The sequence below is a fragment of the Lates calcarifer genome, linkage group LG14 (genome assembly GCF_001640805.2).
Source record: "Lates calcarifer isolate ASB-BC8 linkage group LG14, TLL_Latcal_v3, whole genome shotgun sequence".
NCBI lineage: Eukaryota > Metazoa > Chordata > Actinopteri > Centropomidae > Lates > Lates calcarifer.
This window is the reverse complement of record NC_066846.1, coordinates 8,738,642-8,763,041: the sequence shown is the minus strand read 5'-3', so window position 1 is coordinate 8,763,041 and position 24,400 is coordinate 8,738,642. Positions and strand designations below refer to the sequence as shown.

General features: G+C 43.5%; 1 protein-coding gene across 1 annotated transcript in view; it reads left to right on the top strand.

Moving 5' to 3' along the window:
- The first annotated feature begins 1,249 nt into the window (after positions 1-1,249).
- LOC108897078 (NACHT and WD repeat domain-containing protein 2) overlaps positions 1,250-24,400 on the top strand; it is a 44,426-nt gene continuing 21,275 nt past the window's right edge. Inside the window, exons 1-3 of the mRNA XM_018696495.2 lie at positions 1,250-1,679; positions 10,703-10,791; positions 20,983-21,099. Coding sequence (XP_018552011.1) covers positions 1,529-1,679; positions 10,703-10,791; positions 20,983-21,099 — 357 coding nt within the window. The 5' untranslated portion in view covers positions 1,250-1,528. The remainder of the gene's footprint in view (positions 1,680-10,702; positions 10,792-20,982; positions 21,100-24,400) is intronic.

The following is a 24,400-nucleotide window of genomic DNA, read 5'->3' as shown; positions in this document are numbered from 1 at the left end:
ACTCCTGAGAACGTAGGATAACTGGGTGAGTGTGGATCTATTCCAGCTGCTACGTCGATGTCTGTTTATAATACTTGAGTATAATTATTTATTTTCACCTCATGGGATTGTGTAGGTTCTTGGGTAAGTGTGTGGCAACCTCAATTAGCAAGTTGCCGTTTTATTTTGAAAATATCAACCGGTAGTGGCGCTTTTATTTTCCCGGGCTTCACACACTCTCCATCCCTCAGAGCTCGGTCGGACTCGTAGAGACAGCAGGATGCCAAGGGGAGCACTCCGACACACGGCGTCCGTTTTACCGTCTCCCGGTGTCGCCTCTCGACCACAGCGACTCTGATGGGCGTTTTTATCTTCCTCTTACCGTCCTCCACGCTTGGATATTTTCAGAAGCCGCGAAATGAAGCGAATGAATGTGAGCAACAAGAAGTGTCCTGTTGTTGTGCCTGTCTCCAGCATCACTAATAGTCAAGTCCTCTCTCTGTGGATGCGGTGCCTCAGTGATTTTTTCTGTTTTTTTAATAGTTGTGTGCTTTCAGAAGATTCCATGTAGTGTTCAGTAGTGGACTACCCAACTTTTCCCCTGCTTTTTTGTTGTCTTTTTCGAGGTTTTCCGTCTTTGAAACAAAGATTTCAGGATAGACCAACTCCGGAAAACCAGCGACTTGACATCTGCTCCCGGCGGAATAACCATTCTTAGCGGTTATTCGCCTTTACAAGCATCTTCTCTGGGGTGGGAACACGACTGATGCTTGCCTTTTGCTCGTCTATTCGAGTTTTGTATCGTCTCGTTCTGTTTTGTCTGTTTGTCCCCCCGCCCCTCTCCCCTTTCCCCACAGTGGCATGAAAATTCATGAATGCGTCCAAGGACATGTATACAAATTACGCATGCACCATGACGGTAGTAGGCTGTGCGTAATCTCTATATTATTACACCCCTACCACATGAATGCAATAACAAACACATTTAGTCTCATTTCTGTGTTTGGACAAGATTTGGCAGATCCATCCTAACTTGACTAGTGTTTGTGTGTGTGTGTGTGTGTGTGTGTGTGCAGCATGGGCGTTATGAGCATGGCAAGGTAGCCTATTGCAATGCTTAAATCCTGGAGTAAAATATTCAATTTGATCTTTTGCACACAAATCTATATCCTAGTCCTCTTTTACAATAACTGATGGAGCATTTTTGGGATTAAAAATGTGTCCTGCGGGTCCTTAGCACCGTTTCCTCTCCAGAAATCAAGTCAGCGCCTGTAAATGTGCCCAAAGTTCATCGCAAATTAAAAACCTAATAGATGCTTTTGCCATAATTAACGGCCCATGTGTGCGTGGATGGGTCAGGAGGTAATATCTGCGCGCAAACATGCACGTTTGTCCATGCGCCTGCTGCGTGTGCGCCCCTTGGCCGCGCTAATGTGCCCCTTCTGTGCGTGTGTGTGTGTGTGTTTGTATGTATAACGTGTGTGTGTGTGTGTGTGTGTGTGTGTGTGTGCACGTGCGTGTCTAACAGCCACGCTGGAAGTCGCCCCCCATGTGGCCGTCGGGAGTGGGGAGCAGGCAGCCCTGCCCGCGGGAGTCGGCGCTGCGCAGGGCGGCCATCAGCGGCAACATCAACGCCCTACCGCCGCACCACGTCCCCACCGGTCGCAGCGTCCGGGTCTTCATCTGTGCCAACCCCGACGGTAAGAGTCAGCGTGACACCTCCCCTCCTCCCTCCCTCCCCGCATCCCACACACTCCTCCGAAGCCCGAGGACCCTCAAAATGACACAAGACACAGGCTTATTGTTGTGACTCATCCAGACTTCTTAAGCTTCCACAGTGTTTCCAGATAAATTATCTGCTGCGGATATTAATGTAGCACGGTTCACAAGATTTGACTCTTGTAGAAAATTTCTGAGAAGTTATCACAAGTTGAAATTAAAAATTGCAGCACAAGTGCAGGAAAATATTTTTGGCTCGAGCAACTTGAGTACAGTGTAAGGCTAATGCAGCTGGATTCAAAATGAACCCGCTGTCCAAGCTTGTGATCTCAGGTATTGATCAGTCCCTACTTTGAAAGAAAAGTCATGGCTCTCAGATTTGGGTCTAGTCTATTCACCAGGCACAGAGCTGTGACATTTAAAGACCCAGTTAACCTAATGGAACCACTGGAAACAAAAAACATATCTTAAAACGAGGTTACACGAGGCCGTATGACAACTTGACAAAAAACAAATCGGTGCATGATTTATTCCAACAGCGCCATGAAAGAACAGATTGCCTCGGACACAGAGTGCACGGCGTGAGCAGAGTGCAAGACAGTCGGGTCGTGAGGGAGACACCCAGTTGCAGCTCTGTATTTGAATATGCCCTCTGGGCGAGGGGGTAAAAATAGGCTCAGTAAAACTGGAGTAAACAAGGCAAGGGAAGTAGAGTAGGCTATGAGAGAGAGAAAGAGAAGGGAAGAGAGAGAGAGAGAGAGAGAAGGAGGGCATGCCAGGATTAAAAAGGGAGGTTGCTTTTGTCGATACATCACTGTCATTTGTTTGCCCTCGCTGAGCAAATTGCTATAGACCCCAAAAAAATGAATGAATTGACCTCGCATTATTGCGCCGTTATGGCCCCCACGGTAGACACTGACAGGTCTGGCATTGTATAGCCACCTGTAGCTGACTCAGTCATTAAGACCAATCCCGTCACAGCACGGATTTAACCCCTCACCCCCACCCCGAAAACACACACACACACACACACCTGACGTACGCATGGATGGAAAAAACGATGAGCAGGGAGGCTATTCCAAGTAGTAGTTTTTTCTTTTCACTCCACCGACACAGATGGAAAGGCACACATCTCAGCCCGGGCTGTGAAGAGAGCTAATTATGAACTGCTGTTTCCAGTCAAGCGAGGTGCTGATATCCAGAGCCGTATCCTTAGAAATGAAGTCGTAGAGGTACACTGTCGCACTGCTGAAACAGTGCTGAATCCTCCCCCCTCTACAAGTTCACCTTGGTCAGATCAGATTCACAACAAGGCATTCTCTGCATTTGTTTCGATCAGTTTGTTTGGGTATACCAGATGAGTTCACCCCATTACAGTATTCCAGTCACAGCTACACTGTCAGTCACAGAACAGATCAGATTTCTACTGTTCTCTATAACTTTCACTCACTGCTGTCAAATCATGCAGGTAGATCAAAACACAGCTACTCATAACTGTGGCCCAGGTCTGCCTGTTTCTCCATGTTCACTAGAGGGGGCTATGCATGCACTTATTCAACTGTACATGTACAGTATAATGTGGTCAATCAGTATCATGGCACAACTGGATAAAATTCACATTTTGCTGGTACCCAGCTACAAGACGAGAACCCCTCTCTCCAACATTTACATTCAGATCCCACCATACTGTACATGTAGTGAAGCAGCGGGGTTAGTCTGCCAAGCTGTGGCCTTGAAATTGAAGTCTCTAACCCTTCCTCAGCATGCTGCAGAGACAGGGCAGGGCCCTTATCCTCCCAGTTCTTCCATGTAATATAAATGTGTAAGCAGTGTGGAAGAGTCGATGAAGGCCAAGCAGGATCGCCCTCGCTCCGACAACCCCCCCACCCCTTTGATAAAAGTTAATAAAACATAACGGTACATCAGTATTTGTAGTACCAGACGTGAGAAGGGTGACCAGTGCTATCCGCAGTGATAATCACGCCATCATAACTGAATAACAGCACTTTTTTTTATTGTGTCTGTGTGAGTCTTTGATCTACGGCGCTGGGAGTTTTATGCGCTCCCTGTGTTATAGTGTTGGCTCTGCTGAATACACTGACCCCGGTGCCCTTAATCAAAAACAGCGGACAACCTGCGACGCGCTCCCCCCGCTGCTGTAATTCAGCTGCGTGGACCTCTGCTGTGTTTGTTTGTCTGTTTGTGTCGTCCGTAAAGGGGCATGACACTCGATTTTTAACAGCAGTTTGGAAAGAGTACATTGCCTTCCTCGGAGGAATTTGATGTGAGGGTGATGGTGGTGGTGGGGTATCAGACGTCAGCACAGAATGCAAACGCTGCAATAGAAACTTCACTCTACAATGTAGTGATATAGGGTCTAGAAATGCATTTCATGTAAGGCAGAGAACTAATTTGAGTGGATTTAGATCCTCCTTCCATGTTAATCAATCATGCACGTTTTTGGCTCAGGTGGATTAATCTGTCTGTTTGTTTTTGTGTGTGTGTGTGTGTGTGTGTGTGTGTGGCCACAGCCGATCAATTACAGCTATCTGTTCTTGTCGGTAGCCAGGACGGCAGCAGCAAACCAGAAAAAAAGCCTAACATGATTTATTTTTGTGTGTTTGTTTGTGCATCGCCTAGTGCATTATGCAGACTGTACTCAGCTGTCAATATGTGTGTGTGTGTGCGTGTGCTGTGGAGATCCATATAAGCATATCAAGACAACTCCATTACCTTGCTGTAGTCACCTCAGGGGACTCTAGCATTGGTCGCGTGCTATAGGCAGCCATTTGTATGCAAGCTATCACTTAAGCTGTTTAAAGTTGATAAAGGCACGAGGCCTCGGGGATGCCATGCATAAAATCAACTAACCCTCCAATACGGCATCATCAAGGCTATAGTATGTCACCACGGAGGCTGATAATTACCTTACATTTCACCCCACAATTATTCCCAGTGTTCCTGTTTACTCTATTTATATTTCTTTCCCTTTGTGTCACAGGTTTTTAGCTCAGATTTCTGTGATTCAATGGCCTCCTGCCTTTAAAAATATCCCTCACAGTCTCTCCTTAATTATCCACTTTTTTGAATTGGGTCTGGTGAGGGAGAACAAAGGAGCGAGTGGGAGGGAGGACAGAGGGAGAAATGACAGGTGGAGAGACTGTGTCAAGGGTGGTTTTTGTTTAATAAACAGCTCCTCGGGGGCTGGAATTTTTTATCTGTACGAGCTGCTCTGCGGCATGTGAAGTTTATGACGCGAGCTTTTTCCCCCTCCACCTCCCCCTCTTGTGTCGTCCTCTGCCTCCTTGCCTCCGCTCTGGTCCTGAAGGGAGAGAGGGAGCTCGCTCTTGACTAGTTTCTAGCAGCAGCTTTTAGTGACCCCTCTCTCTCTCCTCCTCTCTCTCTCTCTCTCTCTCTCTCTCTCTCTCTCTCTCTGAGTTTTCCGGAGCGTCCGTGGAGCAATCGTACACCCCCAGGACGTCGTTCTGACAAATTCAGCAGTTGCCCTCGCACCGCTCGTCTCAACTTCCCCCCTGTGTGCTCCAGCCATTTCACGGAAATGCACTGTAAAAATATTTCATCGGGGAACGATGGCGATGATAGCGAGCAGCCCGCCAGACACACCTGAGTAAAATTACATAGTGATTATCCTCTCGTAACCAACATAATTAACCTCTAGAAAACTAGTGTGGTCGACAAGCAGCTCATAACTAATGGGAATTTGATTTTATGTGCACATCAAGGGCTGTGCTGAGTGAGGGTTTGGGTGCTGATAATAATACTGATAATTAAGACTGAGCATGAACAGTAACTTCCAATTAATGTTTCATTCAGAGTTTCCTTGAAAGATCTAGTAATTTTGGGAAACTCTCACTGTTTACTACATTTAATGTCACCACAATAAGGCTTCAAGTCTCACCAAACACTGTAGTCTTTGGTTGTAATATAACAAAGGTCTTATCTTTATACCCTCCAAACTCTAAATTCACAGAATTTTCTGGACATATTTAATCGTTAAAAAAAAAAAAGAAATAAAAATAATACATTGATTAATTGTCCAAAGCTGAGGAGAAGCTACTCCACTTCAAAAATAACATAAATATTTAACACATCTCTCACACTTAAACTCTCCTCGGAATATGATACAAATTCTCTAGATCCTAGTATTTCAAGGCAACAGACAGAAACAAAATATTGCAAGCAAAGATTTAAGGTCCCAAGATTAAGAGAGATTATTCAGGGTTAGAATATACGATCTGGGTATGTGGTTTTCTCGCGAGGCAGTATGTAATAGATGCTGATAAACTGATAAAGTGAATCTAAAACCTGCATATGTTGTAATAACAATAATAATAGCGGGATCTCATTCAGTGGGAAAGTTTGAATATAAAAACCTCTGCTAACCGCAGGATGACATGCGCTGCGTGTCCGTGGTTACCTGCCTGTCGAGTCTCTGTGATCTGAAATCATGGCGTATTATAATTGGGCGTTAATCTGTCTACTGTGTTCCCGGTGTAAATGTGAATACGTTCGACCCTAAAAGCCCCACTAGTGGTTTTTGAGGCGACAGCTGTTCGCACAGATGTTACCCAATGTACTTGTTATAGTGCATTTTTTATGTTGGGTAGACTAACTCTGGTTCTGCATGCAACCGCTGTTAATCAAACATTACGTTCCTGGCAGAGAGGCAGGGGGAGTTCCCATCTTTTACCGTGCGTTGTCAATGCTAAACATCAAGCTCGGGCGGCGGGACAATAACCTCCAGTGGATTTCCTTCACCCTGATTCACTGGTATTCAGATAACCTGTAGGGTCTCCCTGTGCTCAGGAAATGCAGGAACATCTGGCCTTTATGGATGGCTGATTTACACAGCCACAATTTGCCTTCCAGCATCTTCCAGGTCATTCGGTATCGATTTGCTCACTGACTGTGTGTTTGCATCATTGCGGTGCAGGTTCAGATCTGCACATTAGAGGGATTGTTTGGTACACCTCGTTTGTGTAGAGAAGGAAAGAGGGAATATTTGGCTTTCATTTTTAGTCTTGTGTTGTCTATTCTGATGTTTTGCGGACTTAGGTTTAGGAATATTTAAAACATACGCTTTTATTGTGAAACATGCAATAATGAGATGTTATATCTGACAAGATATTGCATTTTATTATGAGTTGATTTGTTAGTTATTTTTTGATTAATTTATTAATTGTCAAGTCGATAAAATGCCAGAAAATAGTCTCCAAGTCCAACATGATGTCTTCAAATGTATTTTTTTGTCTGACCAAAACCCAAAGTGACTAATTAATTAATTGAGGAATCATTTGTTTGAACTAGCAGCATTCCTGACTATGACCCCTTTAAATGAATTCTCTATTTGTAACCCCTCGTTTCAGTTTGAGTCCTGAACAGTTCCACCAAGAAGTGATTTCTCTTTCGCAACTTCTCAGATTGTTAACATCTGAATCATCTTTAGAGGCCAGAGGAGATAAAACTGTCCAACTTGTTAAAACTAAAGTTTAAAGACAATTCCCATGCAAAAAAATATTCATTTGTGAAGAAAAATTATCCTGAGACATCTCAAATTTATCAGACACATGATAAAGCTGCTCGAGACAACCTAACCATCTCGCTCTTATTTCTACAATATCCTTTTACATTTTGTGCTAGATTGAAAACTATTAGAGCTTTGGTCTCTACATGTGACGTACATCTCTCGTCTAAAGAGTCAGTCCACCCAAGTTGCAAACATGTTTTCTCACTTACCTAAAGTGCAGGGGTCTCTAACTATCAGCCTGGGGGGACAAATCCACAGATGGCTTCACAAAGCCCTCCGTGTATCTAGAATTTATTGCTAAATTCAGCCTGCACATTAATTTTTCCCCAGTTTTTTTGCTCTGTGTGCAACTTAACCGCCTCCTGCCTCACCTGCAAGCAGGAAGCTCCCGTCATTTATCAATACAGACACCCAGAACTGTAAGCTAGCTAAGAGGAAGAGGAGAGTAAAAGACCGGTTGCTCAGTTTCAGAATGTGTGTTGTTGGAATTTACAGTTGGAAAAACACTGGAGGTTTATTCTGTGTTCAAGCCAGCCCAGGTGGATGAAATCCCTTCTGTAGGGGTATTTAGTCATGCAGATCCACCTCTGTACAATAGAATGGAGTTGTGTGGAAGCACTGATGCGTAGTGTTTGGTAGATTATCCAGGGTAATGGAGATACTTCCTGGAAAGACACTCCACTACTATGTGCACCATAAACAAAATTCCTTTCCCCTCCATTGTATCCCTAAGGTCTTAATGTCTCTAAACCTGGTGAACTAACCCTTTAATCACCTCAGAGACGCTCAGTGTTGCGCCCCATGTCAGCGCGGACGACCACTGTGTCATATCATTGTTCTATTTACTATGACACTTGTCTTGCGGACTTCACTCTCTCCCTCTCTCTCTGTTAATCAGAGATCTCTAAGCAGTTGTGCATACCAAGTGCCTCTGGAGTGTCAGTTGGTGTAGCCTGATGAGAGCAGAGTGATTGCTTTGTCAGAGAGGGCAGCTGTAGAGTGACCGCTGTGCGGAGGGATGTGGGACCAGCCGAGGCAATGTCAGCATAACTAACTTTATCGTGTTGTGATGCTTCTGGTTTGGCTTTTTGGCTCGTTTTAGCTGTGGAATCGTGCACATTACTGATATTGAGCTGTGCTGAAATTAATATATCAAGCAGAAAAAGCTAAATAATTCACTGATTGCAGCTTTTCAAAGGTGCGGTTTTGCTGCTTTTCTTATTTTTAAGTGTAAATTGAATATCCTTGGTGTGTTGTTCAGACAAAACAAGCAATTTGAAGACTCAGGAAACTTCTGATGGGCATTTCTTTTACTATTTTTACATTTTATAGATTAGAAACAGAACTGAAAATAAGAAGAATCATTACTTGAGTATGAAAACTGACGGATAAGAAGGAAAGGGAACCAGGAACATTTGGCTGTATTTCTCTTTTCAGCTGGCCGCCCATGAGTTGCCTAAAGGGCGAGGGAGGAAGAGAGAAGAAAACTAAGTAGGAAAAGGGAAAAAAGAGAGAGCTGACAGGACATATTTGAAAGAAAAGATAGATTGGTCGGCACTATTGAAATAAACAGATTGGAAAATTGGAGGGAGGGACACACACCAAGAGAAAGAGGGCGAATGTAGCATCCAGTCTTTGTTCCTTTTGCATGTGGGTGTGTACACAACAGACACACACATACGTCAGGCTGCCATAACTCATCATCATCCCACAAAAAGAGAGAAGGAGAGAGAGAGGCGTCTTGCTGTTATCAGCACAATACAAACAACAACACAGTTTAGTCTGTCAGGTCACATCGAGACACAGTACAGTGAGATGCAGATTTGGATTCCACTTGTTTTCTACGTTTTAACACAAACAGAGGAACAAGGTTTCATCTAAATTCCATAAACGCTGCTATTTTTGCAGTTATGATGTCACCTGTGTCACTGTAAGATATTTTACATTTATTGTGCTGTAATGTATCTCTGATGGAACGAGATGAGAGCTCCACTGATGCAGCAACTGCCATTTATTTCATTTGCATACTATTACAGCCGTTCGGCTTTGATTTGACATTTTGCTCGGGTAGCTGTGGGCGGATACATGTACGGTCACGGCCCAAAGCCTTACTAAAGATAGATGAGAGAAAGATACGTCAGACTAAATTTGTGGGCTCTTTTACTTACGCTACGTATGACACTAGTTTTGCGGCTGAGGGGCTGTTTGTCCACCATTTGTGTTCTTTGCGCGAGCGCATATGTGTTCGTGTGCAGGCTGGATACTTTGGTCACACAGGGTGGGGAGGGGCTCTCTCTGTTGGGCATGTTCTGTTTTTAACTATCCATCCACACCCTTCTGAGAAAGAGAGGGAGAAAGCGACTGGGCCTGTCCAAATAAATTACAGTAACCATTTGGAAGACAGTGAAAAAGAGAGGAGAGGAGGAAGGAAAAGTGGGACACAACAACAAGCCGTGGGCACTCACTGTGTGACACTCCGACTGTCCAATATGATCACTGCCTTTGTGATGCTGCATAATCCCACATTCTTCAACAGTGTGTGTCAGCACTGGCTCTTCTAGGCAATCATATTTATTTATGGGTATGATAAAAGGGGGCATATTTAGAAATTATATACATATACATTATAATGGTGCTGCCTTTGATACTGGCATTAGCATGAGTGATAATAGAGGTGAAACAATTTGTCAGTTTTTTGATTAGTCAATCAACAGACAAATTTATCAACTATTTTGTTGACTTTGATCAATTACATGCTCGCTCCATGTGCTCATATAAAAGGATTCACTTAATACTTAGGGAATGTGAACTATTGGTCAAACAAAATTTGAAGATGTCTCCTTGGCTCTGAGAAATGGTTATGGGCGTATTTCACTGTTTTCTGATGTTTTATTGACAAAACTACTAATTGAGAAAATAATCAGCATATTAACAAATAATGAAAATGCGTGTGTATGTGTGTATGATATGTATTTCCCAACACGTTAAACTATTAATTTAATCTTCTCCCTTTAATTGAACAAACCATGTAACTAATTAGGGCTTTTAAAATTATTTACACGTTGCTATTGCTACATAGCTAACATTAGCATTAACAGTTGTTGACTCACCAGTCTAGAAAACACATTGTGAGTTAGGATTAAACTTGCCGAGACCTGTCTCCAGTGGTGGAAAGCAACGTCAATGTTAACTCTTGTGTTGCCTATGTTTTTATCACTTCTTTTCTCCTACTGTTAAGTTAGCATGCTAACCAGCTAGCCCCATCCGATCTAATAATACCACCTCTGCATTAGTGATTCACTGTAGTGTCCAGTCTGCCCTCAGTCCAACATGAGAGTAACAACAGTTAATGCTAACGTTGGCTGTGTAGCGTTAGCAAAAATGTACATATAGCACCTTTAAAGTTTGCTCTTTGCAGGGTGCCAGAATCTGATTCGCTCTCTCTTTTATTATCAGACACAGAGGCAGAGAGGAACGCACTGAAAGAGCACGTCTACCCCAAACTACGAGACTTCTGCAGGGAGAACTATGGGATTGAATTCCAGGTAACTGACTCGCTTCCTTTTTTCCTTCATCTTTCCTTTGATTTTCTCTCTTTGTCTCTTACCTCCCTATGGCTCCAGAGACCTGTAACTTCCAGAGCTGTAGTTTGCCAGAGCTGACTGTTAAGAGCCTCCAAATCTACATCATGGCTTACACAGCCGTCACTGCCTGGAGGGGCCCCCAGAGCTACATGCAGAGGTCCCTGTCCCTTTAAGCGGACAGAAGGCCAGCAGAGATAAGGCTTCCGTCGGTGAACGCTGGCACAAATCTAGCTGTGGATAAGGCAGCGTGATGCGAGGGCTTTCCCTTTGTTGTTGTCGGAGAATTGCCGCACTCTCCCTGTGGTGTCCACTGATCAGGATCATTTGCATTGCAAATCAGCATCAGTGTACACAGAAAAGATTGCTATCAGAGGTTTGTTTGTCTAACAAATCCAAGAGAGCCCTCGAGTCAGGCACAGATCTCTGCCATAGATTGTTCCTGGAAGAATTTGAGGAGATTTGTTTCCGACGCAGGGACTTGCGACCCCTGAATTGTTTCGCAAAGTGTAGTCAGCGGGGTGTCAGCAGCTAATTCTTATTTCACGCTGTGAATGTTTGGATCATAAACAGCTCCCAGCACATACCATCTAAAGATGTTATGACAAGATTTAATACAAAAGTATTCAGAATACCTCCTCTGTATGCACAAGGATTGTCCAGTCGTTTGCACAGATGGGCATTGTTTAAATTGTGATGATTCTAAATATAACTGAACTGCTTCTCACAGAATTATGTCTCTAAATTCCTGACAAGCTACTTGAGTAGGAACACAAACCACAGTTTGTTGAAAGCCTCCCTTATTTTCATCTGACAAACAGGCGCAAGTCACAAATGTTGAAGTATTTTCTATCCATCCATTTACTGCCACATTTACTGTGTCATGATGGCAGTAGTTTAAGCAAGGTAGACTAGACATCCTTCTCCCTGGCAAAGCTTTCCAGTTCCTCCTGAGGGACCCTGAGGCGTTCCCAGGCCAGATGAGATATTTAGTCTCTCCAGCATGTTCTGGGTCTATCCCAGGGCCTCCTACCAATTGGACATGCCCAGAAAACCTCCAATGGACGGTGCCCAGGAGGCATCCTGATCAGACACCCTCACACCTCACACCTCAACTGACTCCTTTCGAGCAGCAGCACTAGTCCTAGCTCCCTCTCGATCGACTGGGCTCCTTACTCTATCTGTAAGGATAAACCCAGCCACATTACAGAGGAGACCAATTTCAGCTGCTTGTATTGGCGATCTAATTATTTCAGTCACTACCCAAAACTCATGATAGGTGAGGGTTGGAACATATATCGACTGTATCACTGATGCCTTTTGTGAAGCATAGCCACAGTTTAAAGTGCTAATTCCAGTCCACCTGTACACATCTGTCTGCATTACAGACCATTCTCTGGAAGTGCTAACAGAAATCAAAAACAAATAACAAATCCCTGCTTCCTAGAACTTTGGAACCAATTATATTAATACCAAGCCTTGTTGTTCATAGGAACACCAGCCAGTTACTGAATACCATGGATCATCAATTGGAAAGCTCCAAAGTAATGTAGATGCCAACCAAAGGCAGTTTCACCACAGATTTAACGCCTGAGTAATTCACAGTAATGAACCAAAAGCTTCCACTTAAAGAGCAGCCGCTTAAAGAAGTTCTCATGGTTTAACACTGATAGTCAGGGGTCAAACAGAAAGATGCAGCATCTCTCAAACGTGTGTGATAGAGAAGTGAGAGATAATGCAGGAAAAGCCAGGCAGAGACGTTTTGGCTCGGGTATCTGTGGCCACGTGTCTGTCTGGTGATTCAGCTGGCTGTGACGAAGCGTGAGCTGAAATGATTATGCAGAAGGCCTGGGAGTTAATACTATGACTCACTTACTCCTCTCTCTCTCTCTCCTCCTCCTCCTCCTCCTCTACCCAAAGCCCCCCACTCCTCATCCTCACCCACGCCATGTGAGCGTTGGCACCTTAGCTAAAACCACACTTTACCGGAGCTTGATTTGTACTCGTGAGATAACGTTTTTGTTGTGAATCATTTTACGTGTGAAATCATGTACGATTTCTTCGTACGTGAGTAGATTCTTTTCCTAGCTGCATTCACTTTTTTATTTATTTATATTTTTTGCTTTGATTTGTAATTTATGCGGGATCCCGCCCCCCCCCCCCGTTCTCACACACGCTCCGTCTCTCACACACATCCGTTGGCACACACTGACACACATATGCCAAGCTGATGAAACCCAGCTCTCCCCGGTCCCTCATCACTTGACTCAGTTTCCATCCAGAACCTTCCCTTAAGACGGAAGGAGGGGAGGATCGCAGGAGATGAAGAGAGGGACAGAGGGAGGAAGAGGGCACAGAAATCCAGCCCAGGGGCCGAGGGCTGCGTCCTCATTCAGTCAGTGAACGGCAGTAGCGGTGGCGCAGGGAGGAGGGGGTGGCATCAGGCTCAGTGATCCTTTTTTACCATTTCTATTCCCATGTTTCCTGCTCTCCTCTCTCTTTCATCACTCATTTCTATGCTCACTTTTTTATTTATTAACTACACAAAACAGACTCACATAAATACACAGATTTGAAACGGAGGAGCGATGCCAGAGATGCACAGCTCATCAGGGTCAGACAAGGTTTCAGAGCGTCTGTAACCACACTAGATTACTGTCAGTGTGTGTGTGTGTGAGAGGTGGATTTGCTTGTGGTTTTGGGTTTTTTGCCCTTCAAACATACAGACTAATTCACCATCTGATTTATGCAGTGGCATGGTTGATTATCACCTGTTTATTCAGTGTCAGAGCACTAAATCTGAAATTTGACCCAGCCTTACTCAAGACGTGCATCACTGCTCTTTTCGACCATGACCAATGATTGTGGGTTCATGATGCTTCTGACTGTGTCGCTGTTCTTGCTCTGTTTGGGTTTGTTTAGGTCGACCATATGTTCAATTAAACATAACTATACTCAGGTTAAATCGTATTGGCCTGGGTCTCATTCTTTCTCTTCCGAACATTATTCTGTGCTCATCAGGTTTAAGTTGACTTTTCCCAAGTCAGATCAGGTCTTGAGAGGACATCTAATTAAGTCCTAGCTAGCATAAAATAATTTACACACAGAAGTCAAAAAATCCATGACTTCTGGCATTATAATCTGATGAATGACTTTAATGACTGGATCCGAAACAAACACAAAACAGAAACAAAATTGTTTCTGATGGAGTACTTTAAAAAAAAATACTGTTGGAGCACCTGATAACTGTACAGTCCAGTAAGCTAGTTTGGTGATCTGTAGCTGGAAAGACGTTTTATCTTTTAAGTCTGGACTAGATTTGTTGAAAAGTCCAAGTTTTTAGAGGTCTAGATTACATACAGTCACTTTCCAGTTTATTTTGTACACCTAGTTCAAACTAATGCAGTCTAATTGTTGCGTTTATTCCATTTCCATTTTGTTTGTGGTGCTGATGAATCACATCATACTGAGAGGTGTTTCTAGTATTTTGTCCATCCTATTTATATCAATAAAGGTAGACTAAATATTAATTAGAGGTGAAAACAAAAGTGTCAACATGAAGCAGGTGCTGCAGGGTTTGTTGGGCATATTTACAACCAAAACCTGAACAAAATCTGCCATAAATTAACATTCTTTACAAACACTACAGCGTTATTGCCAGGGATTAAAAGGGAGATGCCACCGCAGTATTTGTGGAAGATGGATTAGTCTATAAATTCATTCTTTAGTCCTGTTTTTATTGCGGAAATGTCCATTTCTCATCCAGCACAGCTCCGAAATCCCAGTCCCCATTATCTCAACCCATCTTGCATTTCTTCTACATAAATCATCTTGTTACAATACAATCACTTCCTCCCACATGCAGGAGTTAGACTGAATCTCGGGGCGACTGGAAGCAGCTCTGTTAATAATGTGGTCAAACCTCGCTACGGTTGCCAAACTCACTGGCCATCACACACACACAGAACACACACACACACGCTCAGACAGTGCAATTATAATAAAAAGTTTCCTGGCCACAGCTGTGCAAATCTGTTCAACGGCTGTCACTCAGGCGTCTTTTACAGCTCACAACACTGGCAGCAAAGATGGGAGACGAGATGAGGGGTGAGACGACATTTCATGATGATTTTTTAAAAAAGCCTATTCATTAAGTCTATTATACTCTCACTTTTAAAAGGAGGGAAGATATGGCTGTCAGTTTGGCTTTCTCAGAAAAGGTGCAGTACTCTTAGAATATGCCACCCACCTAAAGATTTAAAAGCTAATAATTTATTCTTTAGGTCTTTAATAGTTTTTATGATAGGAAATCTCAACGTTTAGATGCAGAAAACTTGAAAAAGAGAAACAATTGAAGTGTGTCACAAACCCTGGTTATTCATCACTCCTCCATCTGTTTACCTGGCTGCCACATTTCTCGTTTCTGTCTCTCTCATTCTTTCTCTCAGTCTGTTTCTTTCGCTCCTTGGCAGCAGGCCACCATCTCCATTCACTGTCCTGCTCCGAGGCTGTTGTTTTCTCTATTCAGACTCCGCAGAAATACATCAGCATGCCAAACTGCCTCCACGGGAATGATACAGACAATCAGCAAAGATAATCAAAAATCAAACGGGAAACACATCCAAGAGCTTCGGTTACACTGTATTTTTATAACCCTTGAGAGAACTCTTCATCCTGTAAAGAGGACGTCTTATTACTGTCACCATGAAGGTTATATTTTCAGCCCTGTCAGTTTATCTGTTGTCAGCAGGATATCTCGGAAAATATGAATATATTTCAGCACAATTTGATGGACAGGCAGATATGAATCGGTCGGGATAAATCATAACAAGGCATTTTTTATCCGAAACTATAAAACTGGCAGAGATCTGATTCTAAATTCTGTTTATATCCATCAAAATATTGACCTTTGGGAGTAATTAAACTGCAGGATAGTTCACATTTGTTTTCCAAGTACCATCCAGTAACACCTACACTTTTTCTACTCCCCCTTTAAGAGGCTTTTTTCCCCTTTACCCGGTTGGCCAGGCTGACTAAGAGACGTTCTGTTGCACTGTGGTCTGCACTTAACCCACTGGTTGAAAAAGAGTGATGTTAGCCCAAATGATACGCTGCAGGCTAGTGTTTCTCTGATTAGAGAAATGAATGGACTCAGAGCAACTGGTTCCCCCGAGCAGCAGTTTGTTTACACCATTAGAGTTAGCTCGTAGAGCATAAAGCTGTCGGGTTTATGCTCAGTTAAAATGCAAAGCAGCCTGTACACCCCAAGATATTCGGTTTCTAAAACACTTTCACTGATTTCGAAATGATTATATTGTATTTTAACATACTGGTTTTTGGCGACTGAGATTTTCACATTGATTGAGCTGTAGGGCAGCTTAGAGACGGCCGTGTTGATACTGTGACTCCGCTCACAGTATACACTGCTTCCCATGAATTTTAAGAGATGTTTTTATCAAGTCTGGCAAGTGCTCTGTCTGCACTATCAAAGTATAAAGACTGAGTGTCCCACAGGCAATATTAGCTGCAGAAAGAATGGGAACAATTTTAATTCTTTTCCTTGAACTTTCTGCACATTATCACAGTTCAGGTTTGTTCGCAGAGCGTCCTTGAAGAGGGACGTTACTGCAGACGTTTTTTTTTCCTTTAGGAAAGAAAGTTAAGATTCCGGCCAAAAAAGAAGCTGAACTTTTCTCAGTGTGTACGACCTGAAATAAACGCTTTGTTTACCACTCCGCAACAATACACCTGCTTTGGTCAACAGGGCTATGATTAGTTTTTCATCGCGGGTTGAGCTTCCAAGTTGTGCTCGCTCCCATTTAACTCCCAAGCACCTCCATCTGGCGCAGACGCCATTAAACAAACAAACCTCAGCTCGCATTTAGAACGCTTCTCCCAAAGCTGTGTTCGACAGGCTCCGAAAAAAACACTCTCAAATTCAATTCATGTGAGGGCGCTGCAAGCCTTAGAGTAACTTATCAAGAACCTTCTGGCATGAGAAATGTATCTCCCTGAGCAGTTTTACTAAAAACCCGCTCTCTCTGTTGCCGGTGCCTCATTACAGTCACCACGAGTCATGTGATCTCATTACCTCATGACTCTAACCTGCTATGGTTGAGTTACAACGCCTGAACCGCTCTGCCATAATTACCCCAGTGTGTCAGAGCTTGACAGATTTTCCTCGAAGGTGTGCATGTGAAATTTCCTCTCCGCTCTCATTATTGACAACCTGAATCAACGTTATCAGACTGATGAAGTAAAAACGTGACCTCACATCAGAGCAGCAACCCCAAAGAGTAAAGTCTACTTAACCTCTGTCCATGTGATATGTCTGTGCCTGTATATTTCAAACTGTTTGCAATTCATATCCGTGCAAAAATTTCATATTTGGCGACGGATTTGCTGCTTAAACCTGTACTCTCCTCAAGCGGCTAAGAAAGCTGCATTCATCAAACATTCTTAGAGATTTACTACACGTTCTTATTAAAATTGCCTGCAGTGGGAAGCTTAAGATATATTTATGTTGGCGCCGTGTCTATTTTTACTGTTGTTTTTTGCCCGAGTCTTTCTGTTGGTGGGGTTTTTCCGCCTTTTTCCCGCCTGATTTCATGCCCTTTCTTCCTGGGCATCTTGGGCATAATCCCAAAGTCTAATAGTCTAACATTCAATAAATGAAAAAAGGCTTCTCCTGCACTTGACCCGCCATGGGCAAACGCCTTCCAAGGGCATTAGAAAGCAGCTTAGCAGAAGCTGCTTCGGCTCTTACGTAAGCAACAGCACCCCCCACCACCATAGTTTAGAGGAAGAGTGGAGGGGAGAGAGGGAGGGAAAGTAATCAGAGAGAGGAAGAGCAAAGACGAAGTTGGCTGAAAGAAAAAGAGAGAAGGAGGGTGAAAAGACACAGGGAAGCTGTGAAACTGTTCCAGCCGGATCCAGTCCCACAGGAGTCTCTTTTTTTTGTTTGTTTGTTTGTTTTTTTTCATCTAACTGTCGTTAAAAAACCCTCCATAACTAAGCCCCCGTCCAAAACGCTTTCCTTCTCAGCTTCACTTATGTGTCCTTGCGTATTTTGGATAAAGATTCCTCAACTGTTTCCGTCTCCGTTTCTCTCTCTCATCCCTCCGTACACCAGTGAAGCATGGCAGGTGATGGGGCAAATTCAATCAGCTCGTCCTCCCCCCCGACACACACACACACACACACACACACACACACACACACAGAGCAAATGGATATGACTAATGTCTTCATTTATCTTTTAATTACCGCGCATCCTCCCAATCACCTGCTGAAACCCAGTAGAAACCCATCGTAATCGGGGGCGCTCATCTCACTTCATCCCCCCCCCCCCCCCCCCCTCCCTCCGGTCCTTGTCAACACAAGGCCGATTGCAGTCTCCCACACATGTGCGTTGGAAGCCTGAAGTAGATTAGTGACACTGATACACAGTGACTGATGTGCCAAGCAATGAGTTTTCCACAACAGGCCAACATGAGGGATGCTTATCGTGTGTGCAGTAGTGAGTGGGAGAGATTTTTTTCCAAAGTAAAAGCCTCTTTGGTAGTTGACGACAAGGGAAGGGCATGTAACTAAACCTAATCAGCCTTTTTTCTATTTTTCTTATCCTACATCCACACGACATTTATATCTGTGTTGGTGGTGGTGCAGGAAAAATTTCCATCTCCAACAAATTTGATAATCGATCACTCATTTTAGTCGTTAATGAAACAAAAATGCCAGATATACTCTGGCTCTACTGTACTTTCTCAAATGAGAGAATTAGCCTCTAATTAGCTATTAAAGTACTGTTTGATATCATTTAAAGCTGCAAAAAACAGTTCATTAAACAATGAGTTGAGTAAAAGAAAATTAATTTTTCAACGTTCCTAAGTTCCACCTTCTCAGTTTCCTCGTCTTACGTGACAATAAATGGAAGATTTTTTGGACTTGGACCGTCCCTTGCGATGGGAACTCGTGATGGACATTTTTCTTTCTTTTTTCCAGGACACTTAATAGACTGTGTGTTTTCACACCTGAAAGTTCTGACCAATGTCTGAACCAAGGCATATATTTTTTTATGTTACATTGTGTACATATGATCTGGTTAATTTTGGTTTCACACTGCAATTTTGTGAGCGCAGTAAAGAACTTCTCATGGCATATGTCCTGCTGTCATCACCCTATACTTGACATTGATTGGTTTATAGACCGGCAAGCGTCTGGCTGTGTTTTTTCAAGTTTACTTTTGATTTAATTGTCGAACCAAATTGCTTATTTTCTGTTTATTTTTTGCTTAATGGGTGATAAGCCTGCCTCAACTTCCTATAACTGGTCTGGAAGTCCAAACCATCCATTCACACTGCAAACGAACTGAACCATGGTTCAGATGGATCCAGACTGAAACCCCCTCTTTGGGTTGAACCAAACTTTGGTCCGGGTCGTGCTCCGAGGCACCTTTCATATCTGCTGTTTTGGTTTGGACCAAAACTGAAAAAGACTGGAGCAAAAATCATGAAAATCATAGCAAATCCAGTAGTTCCCAAAATGACTCGGGATGCCCCCAGTTCACAACACAAACCTGAGTGGTCAACAGGACAACCCTTGGTTTAAGTGATCACGACCAACAGACATGCAGTGAATACCCCGAGTGGAGGTCACAACTACATATCACCTTGTTTTAAGGTGTTACAAGACAAACAGTTTGGAAGCGACTGGGCTGATTATTAATGAAAATATTTGTTGGTTGCAGCCCCGAGCTGTGCCAGAAAGCTGCAGGCAGCTAGCTGACAGCTGTCTCCTTCCACAGTAATACAGCTGCTCACAGGTGCACAGCGACAATCAAGCAGATGAGCTGAGGTGTAGCTCCAGCCCTCCTGCTGCTCTCACCAATAATGGGAGAAGCGAATATCTCCCAGACTGTCAAAGTAAAAGTGCCACAGTCTCAATTTCTGTGCTGCCCGGTTATACAGGGCTGCCAGTCACCCCTGTTCTCTGCCACACTGCGGATGTGTCAGTCATTGTGCCAGGCTAAACTCATTTGAGCTAGCTAGTCTGGTGAGCAGCAGAGCATGAAGGAAGACAGCAGCCTGTGCCGCTGAATCACTGTGACTTCACCTCATCCCCCTGCAAAGCCCTCTACTTTTTACTCCCTGCGCACTGCCATCAGGGAGAAAGACCAGCAGAATCAATAGAGGAAAAAGAGGGAGGAGAAGACGAATCATGTGATCATGCACATTTTGGCGACTGAAACCTGAGCCAAGCAGCAAAGGCTATCAGGCATAATGTATCTCTCATTGTGAGCCACATGTCAGGGCTCCAGCCAGTGGGCTAAAAGCTATTCGAGACCCAGGAAGTTGCCAGTGGGAGGGCTTGTTTTCCTCTTAGAGGAGCCTGAGCCAGCAGCAGCAGCAGTGTGGGCCACACACACATTTACAAGCGTTTCCTCACCTCTCTCTCTTCCAGTGGGAGATTTCCCCCCTGTGGCGTGTTTACAGTTGGAATTGTCTGAGCTGCCAAAACTTGTGATGAATGTGTTGAGGGAGACCTCTTCTGTTGCATGTGTGTGTATGTGTGTGTTGCAGTCTCTCCTCCCTACTGGCCTCTAATGCTGAGAGCATTGCAGTGCTTCTCAGTCACAGAATGAGTGTGTGTGTGTTGGAAATAGAAATGGTATTAAGTTCAACTGAAACTTTAGAGCTTAATCCGACTGATCCTCGTTCAAGCTGTTTTGTTTTTGTTTAATTATACTAATTTTACTTTTTGTGAAACCAACCTTGGCATCGGTTTTCCCTAAATTCCCTCAAACACAGTGCATCTCTGCTTTAATGATGTTCTGTTTTTTGTTCATTACATTAAATTCTGTGCACAGAAACTGACCACCTGTATTTGGTTGTAATGAGACAACAATATAACAAAAAACAGGCTGTTACAAGAGCTTAAAATCTGTCTTCCCTCTGTAAAAGAGCAAGAGTTTTAAAAAGAAAATCCATCTTTTGTATTTATTCTCCTCTATAGTTGAAATATCTCACAAAGGACAGTCTGTGTTCTACATCTTTCTATTTAAAGACTCTACTAAAACTAAGCAAGGCTGCCTGCATTTTATGTCTTATTTGCACTCACATAACACTCAGCTTATGTTTATTTTTGCATTCTCAGGTGGTGGACCTGTACTGGGGCGTAGATCCGGAGGAGTGGGACAGTCCGGAGTTGCAGCGACTGAGAATGAAGCTCCTGGAGGAATGTCTGAAGACCTCAGCGGGACCGTGTTTTGTTGTGAGTATTACACACTGCATAGGTTATAGTTACAGTCAAGAGCGGAATGGATTATCTGGGTCCTGGTTGGATGTTGTCTAAGTTCACATCTCTGTTTGTCCACACTTTACATAACAGGTGGAAAATCAGTTTAAATCAGTGTCTGTCCTGGTTTCTCTCTCCCTATCCCTCCCTATCCCATTACATGGCTCTGATATGGCATTAGCACTGGTCTGTTCCCAGGCTATGTGCTTTTGAAGATCTAATAGGACTGTGAAACTACCTAATGAGAGTGAAATCACATTCACAATCCTGCAGACCTGTCTTTTTATACATCCAGGCTCGGTCACATTTGAGAAATGACACAGAAACGCCAAGAGTTACAGCAGGTTTTGAAGTCTGTGTTGGAGGTCTTGTGTGCATCCAAGCGACGTGTGTGTCTATTCTGTTTGATGGCGGATAAGTGTACATTTAGAGAATAATAAACAGCATGTGAACAGCAACTAAAGTGAAACAGCTTCACTAATGTGACAAAGATGCTCCATCATCTTTGCTGATGTGCAAACAAAAAGAAAGTGTCTCAGGCAGGCATATTGTAAAGCACTGAAAATCCAATGCGAAGCTAAAATTACTCTTGTGTGAATGAGTTATGTGAAGACCTCTGCAAGGAGAGAGAGAGAGTGGCATGACGCGTAATTACAGCTGACATTTCAGTGATCTTTTTTAGATAATTTTAGGCCACATAAAAAAGAGTCAGGCACGAGGAATAGGAAAGGACGATGACAGGAGCGAGGAGACGAAGACGGCGGGAAGAGAAATTGATGGTGAATTATTCAAATGGAACAGATCCGTTTCTAGAGGTTGGAATTGAGGTGAGAGATCACAGGGGAGAGGTAATGCATTATGGGTAGGGACAGGAGCCCCAGTCTCCAGGGAGCATAATCTCCTTCCCCAGATTCAGTTTTGTATTTCCTTCTACTCCCACCCTGCATGCGCGCACTGCTTCCTCCTGTTTCTCTCATTCACAAGTTGCTGTTCTGTTTATCTATGGCACAAACAAACACACAGACTTTCCTTCAAAAAAAATTAAGGAGTGATCCTCCTTATTTCAGGCCAGTGTCACTCATTCCAGAAACATTCTTCTATCAAGTAAAAGAGCTTCAGAAACAAAAGAAATTAACACATTCCGCTGCCAAATTTTCACACTACCTTTAATCTCATCTAAAAATATGCGTTTTCACTGAACCCATGTGGGACAGATGTATTATGTGAGTACAAGTACATACTGTAGTTGATACTTTGCATCCAGGTTCCTAACAAGCGTACACCAGCCTCAGCAGAGGAGAGCAGACCCTGGCACCAACCATTAAGTAGAATTAGTAAGTTTGGGCCAATATGGCCCCCATACTAGTCAAACATGAGTATTGTGCCATCTCCATGGCAACTTCAACTTCACTGACGAGATAACGAGATGAGATGGACCTCAAGTTGAGCATTTGTTGTCAAAATAAGCATCATATTAAACATGTAAGCATCTTAAAGCAAGTGCTAAACAGCAACACATAGAGATGAGCACAGTCACCACAAGAAATTAATGTACAGGAAATGGAAAACTCTAGGGTAGCAGTGTAGCGGAAATATGACATAATACGCAAACAGATCTGCAGAAAGGCGATGAAACAGGCAGCAGTGTTGTAGAAACTACAAATATCAGCAAACACAGAATAAAACCCAACACTGCAGAGACAAAGACATCAGCTCACATTCAGACAGATGAGAAATTAAAGGAAAAACCAGCATGAAGTTTCTTAGTAAGGTGTCGGGCCACCACTATACTCCTTCATTTGGTGTTGTGGTGGTGGAGAGCGAAGGCTGTAGCATATGATTCATGTAATTTTCATACTGACCCCTGTGCCCTGTGTGGAGGCATCTGTATGAGCTATGTTTCTCCACTCATTCATTCAGGTTTGTCCTTTCACATGTCACCCATCTGCATGTTAGCATGAACAAGAAATGTTAACTTACCCATGTGAAGTAAAGCATGAGTTTCCACTGTCCCAAGCAGAGTCATCACAATCAGGAGAATCACATGTTTGGCTTGAAATGGCCTCTTTAGTCCACAGTGGATTTGACAAACAGTTCAGGAAACACCAGCAGTTTGTGTGGTAGAGTGGAAAAAACAAACAAACAGTCATGTTGTTTTAAAGCCGCCTTAAAGCCACATAACCAAAGTGCTAGCAGGAATGCTTCCTTTTGAAATGCTGCATTAGCAACAGCAGCAGCACTAGCAGCAAATGTTAGCAGGTGAAGAGTGTGGTGGCACCTCAGAACAGTAGGTGGGGCACTGACAGCTTAAACAGACTGTCCTCTACCAAAAGGTGTGTTGGATATATGTTGCAGTGAGTAGAGTGTGTCATGTGAGTGTAGCAGCTTGCCTGTACTAACACATACATATAAAACACATACATATGTGTATTTTGTTAAATATTGTTGTTTTATATTGTTAAGGAGAATATTCTTGCTCCGTCTGCTGTGCTGTGCGTCCACACCCTTTCTTTTTCAGTGTGCCTGAATATTGCAACACTATAGGAGTATTTGCTACAGATATTGCCTGGGTACTGGGCCCTGCACTTTGAACAGGTTATTGCTGTTAATGTTGGCAGTCTAGTTGTTAAAAGTTGTGCGTTAAAAGTTTTAGACTGTGTTGTGAAACTTGATGTCAGAGCCTCTATGTGGCGTGGGGCTGTACAGTATAAGCTCAATCAGGCTTAACGGGGTTGAAATGATCAGATTTGAGGTAAAAAAGAAGTGACACGGCCTCCCGCTTTTGAGCTGCCGGCTCGGGCGTTCAGCGCGGCGTGTACAACACCACGCTGATTTCATTCATTCCCATCAGCTTCGCCGCCCTCTGTCCCTGCCGCAATTTCACCATCTTAACCCTGACTGACCCCAAGCAATACCAGACAACACACTGAGGGAAAGTAGACACACACAAACTCAGGTACACGCACATACACACACAACACAGCTCTTTGTTCTTTCCCCCTCTGATTTCTTTCTCTCTTTCAAACACACCACCCACACATACAAACAGAGCATCTTGACCTGAGGCATTTTCTCTGTCATGAGATTGAGCATCAGCTGGGGTGTACTCTAACGCTGGGCGATACAAACTCTTTACACCCCTCTACACACTCAAGAGACACACACACACAGACACACACATGCATCTTTAGTGCACGTCCTCCCCATCTGGCTGGTTAAATCTTTAATGGCATATTCTAGTGGTCTGCTCTCAGTGGTGAATGCAGGATTTTATGCT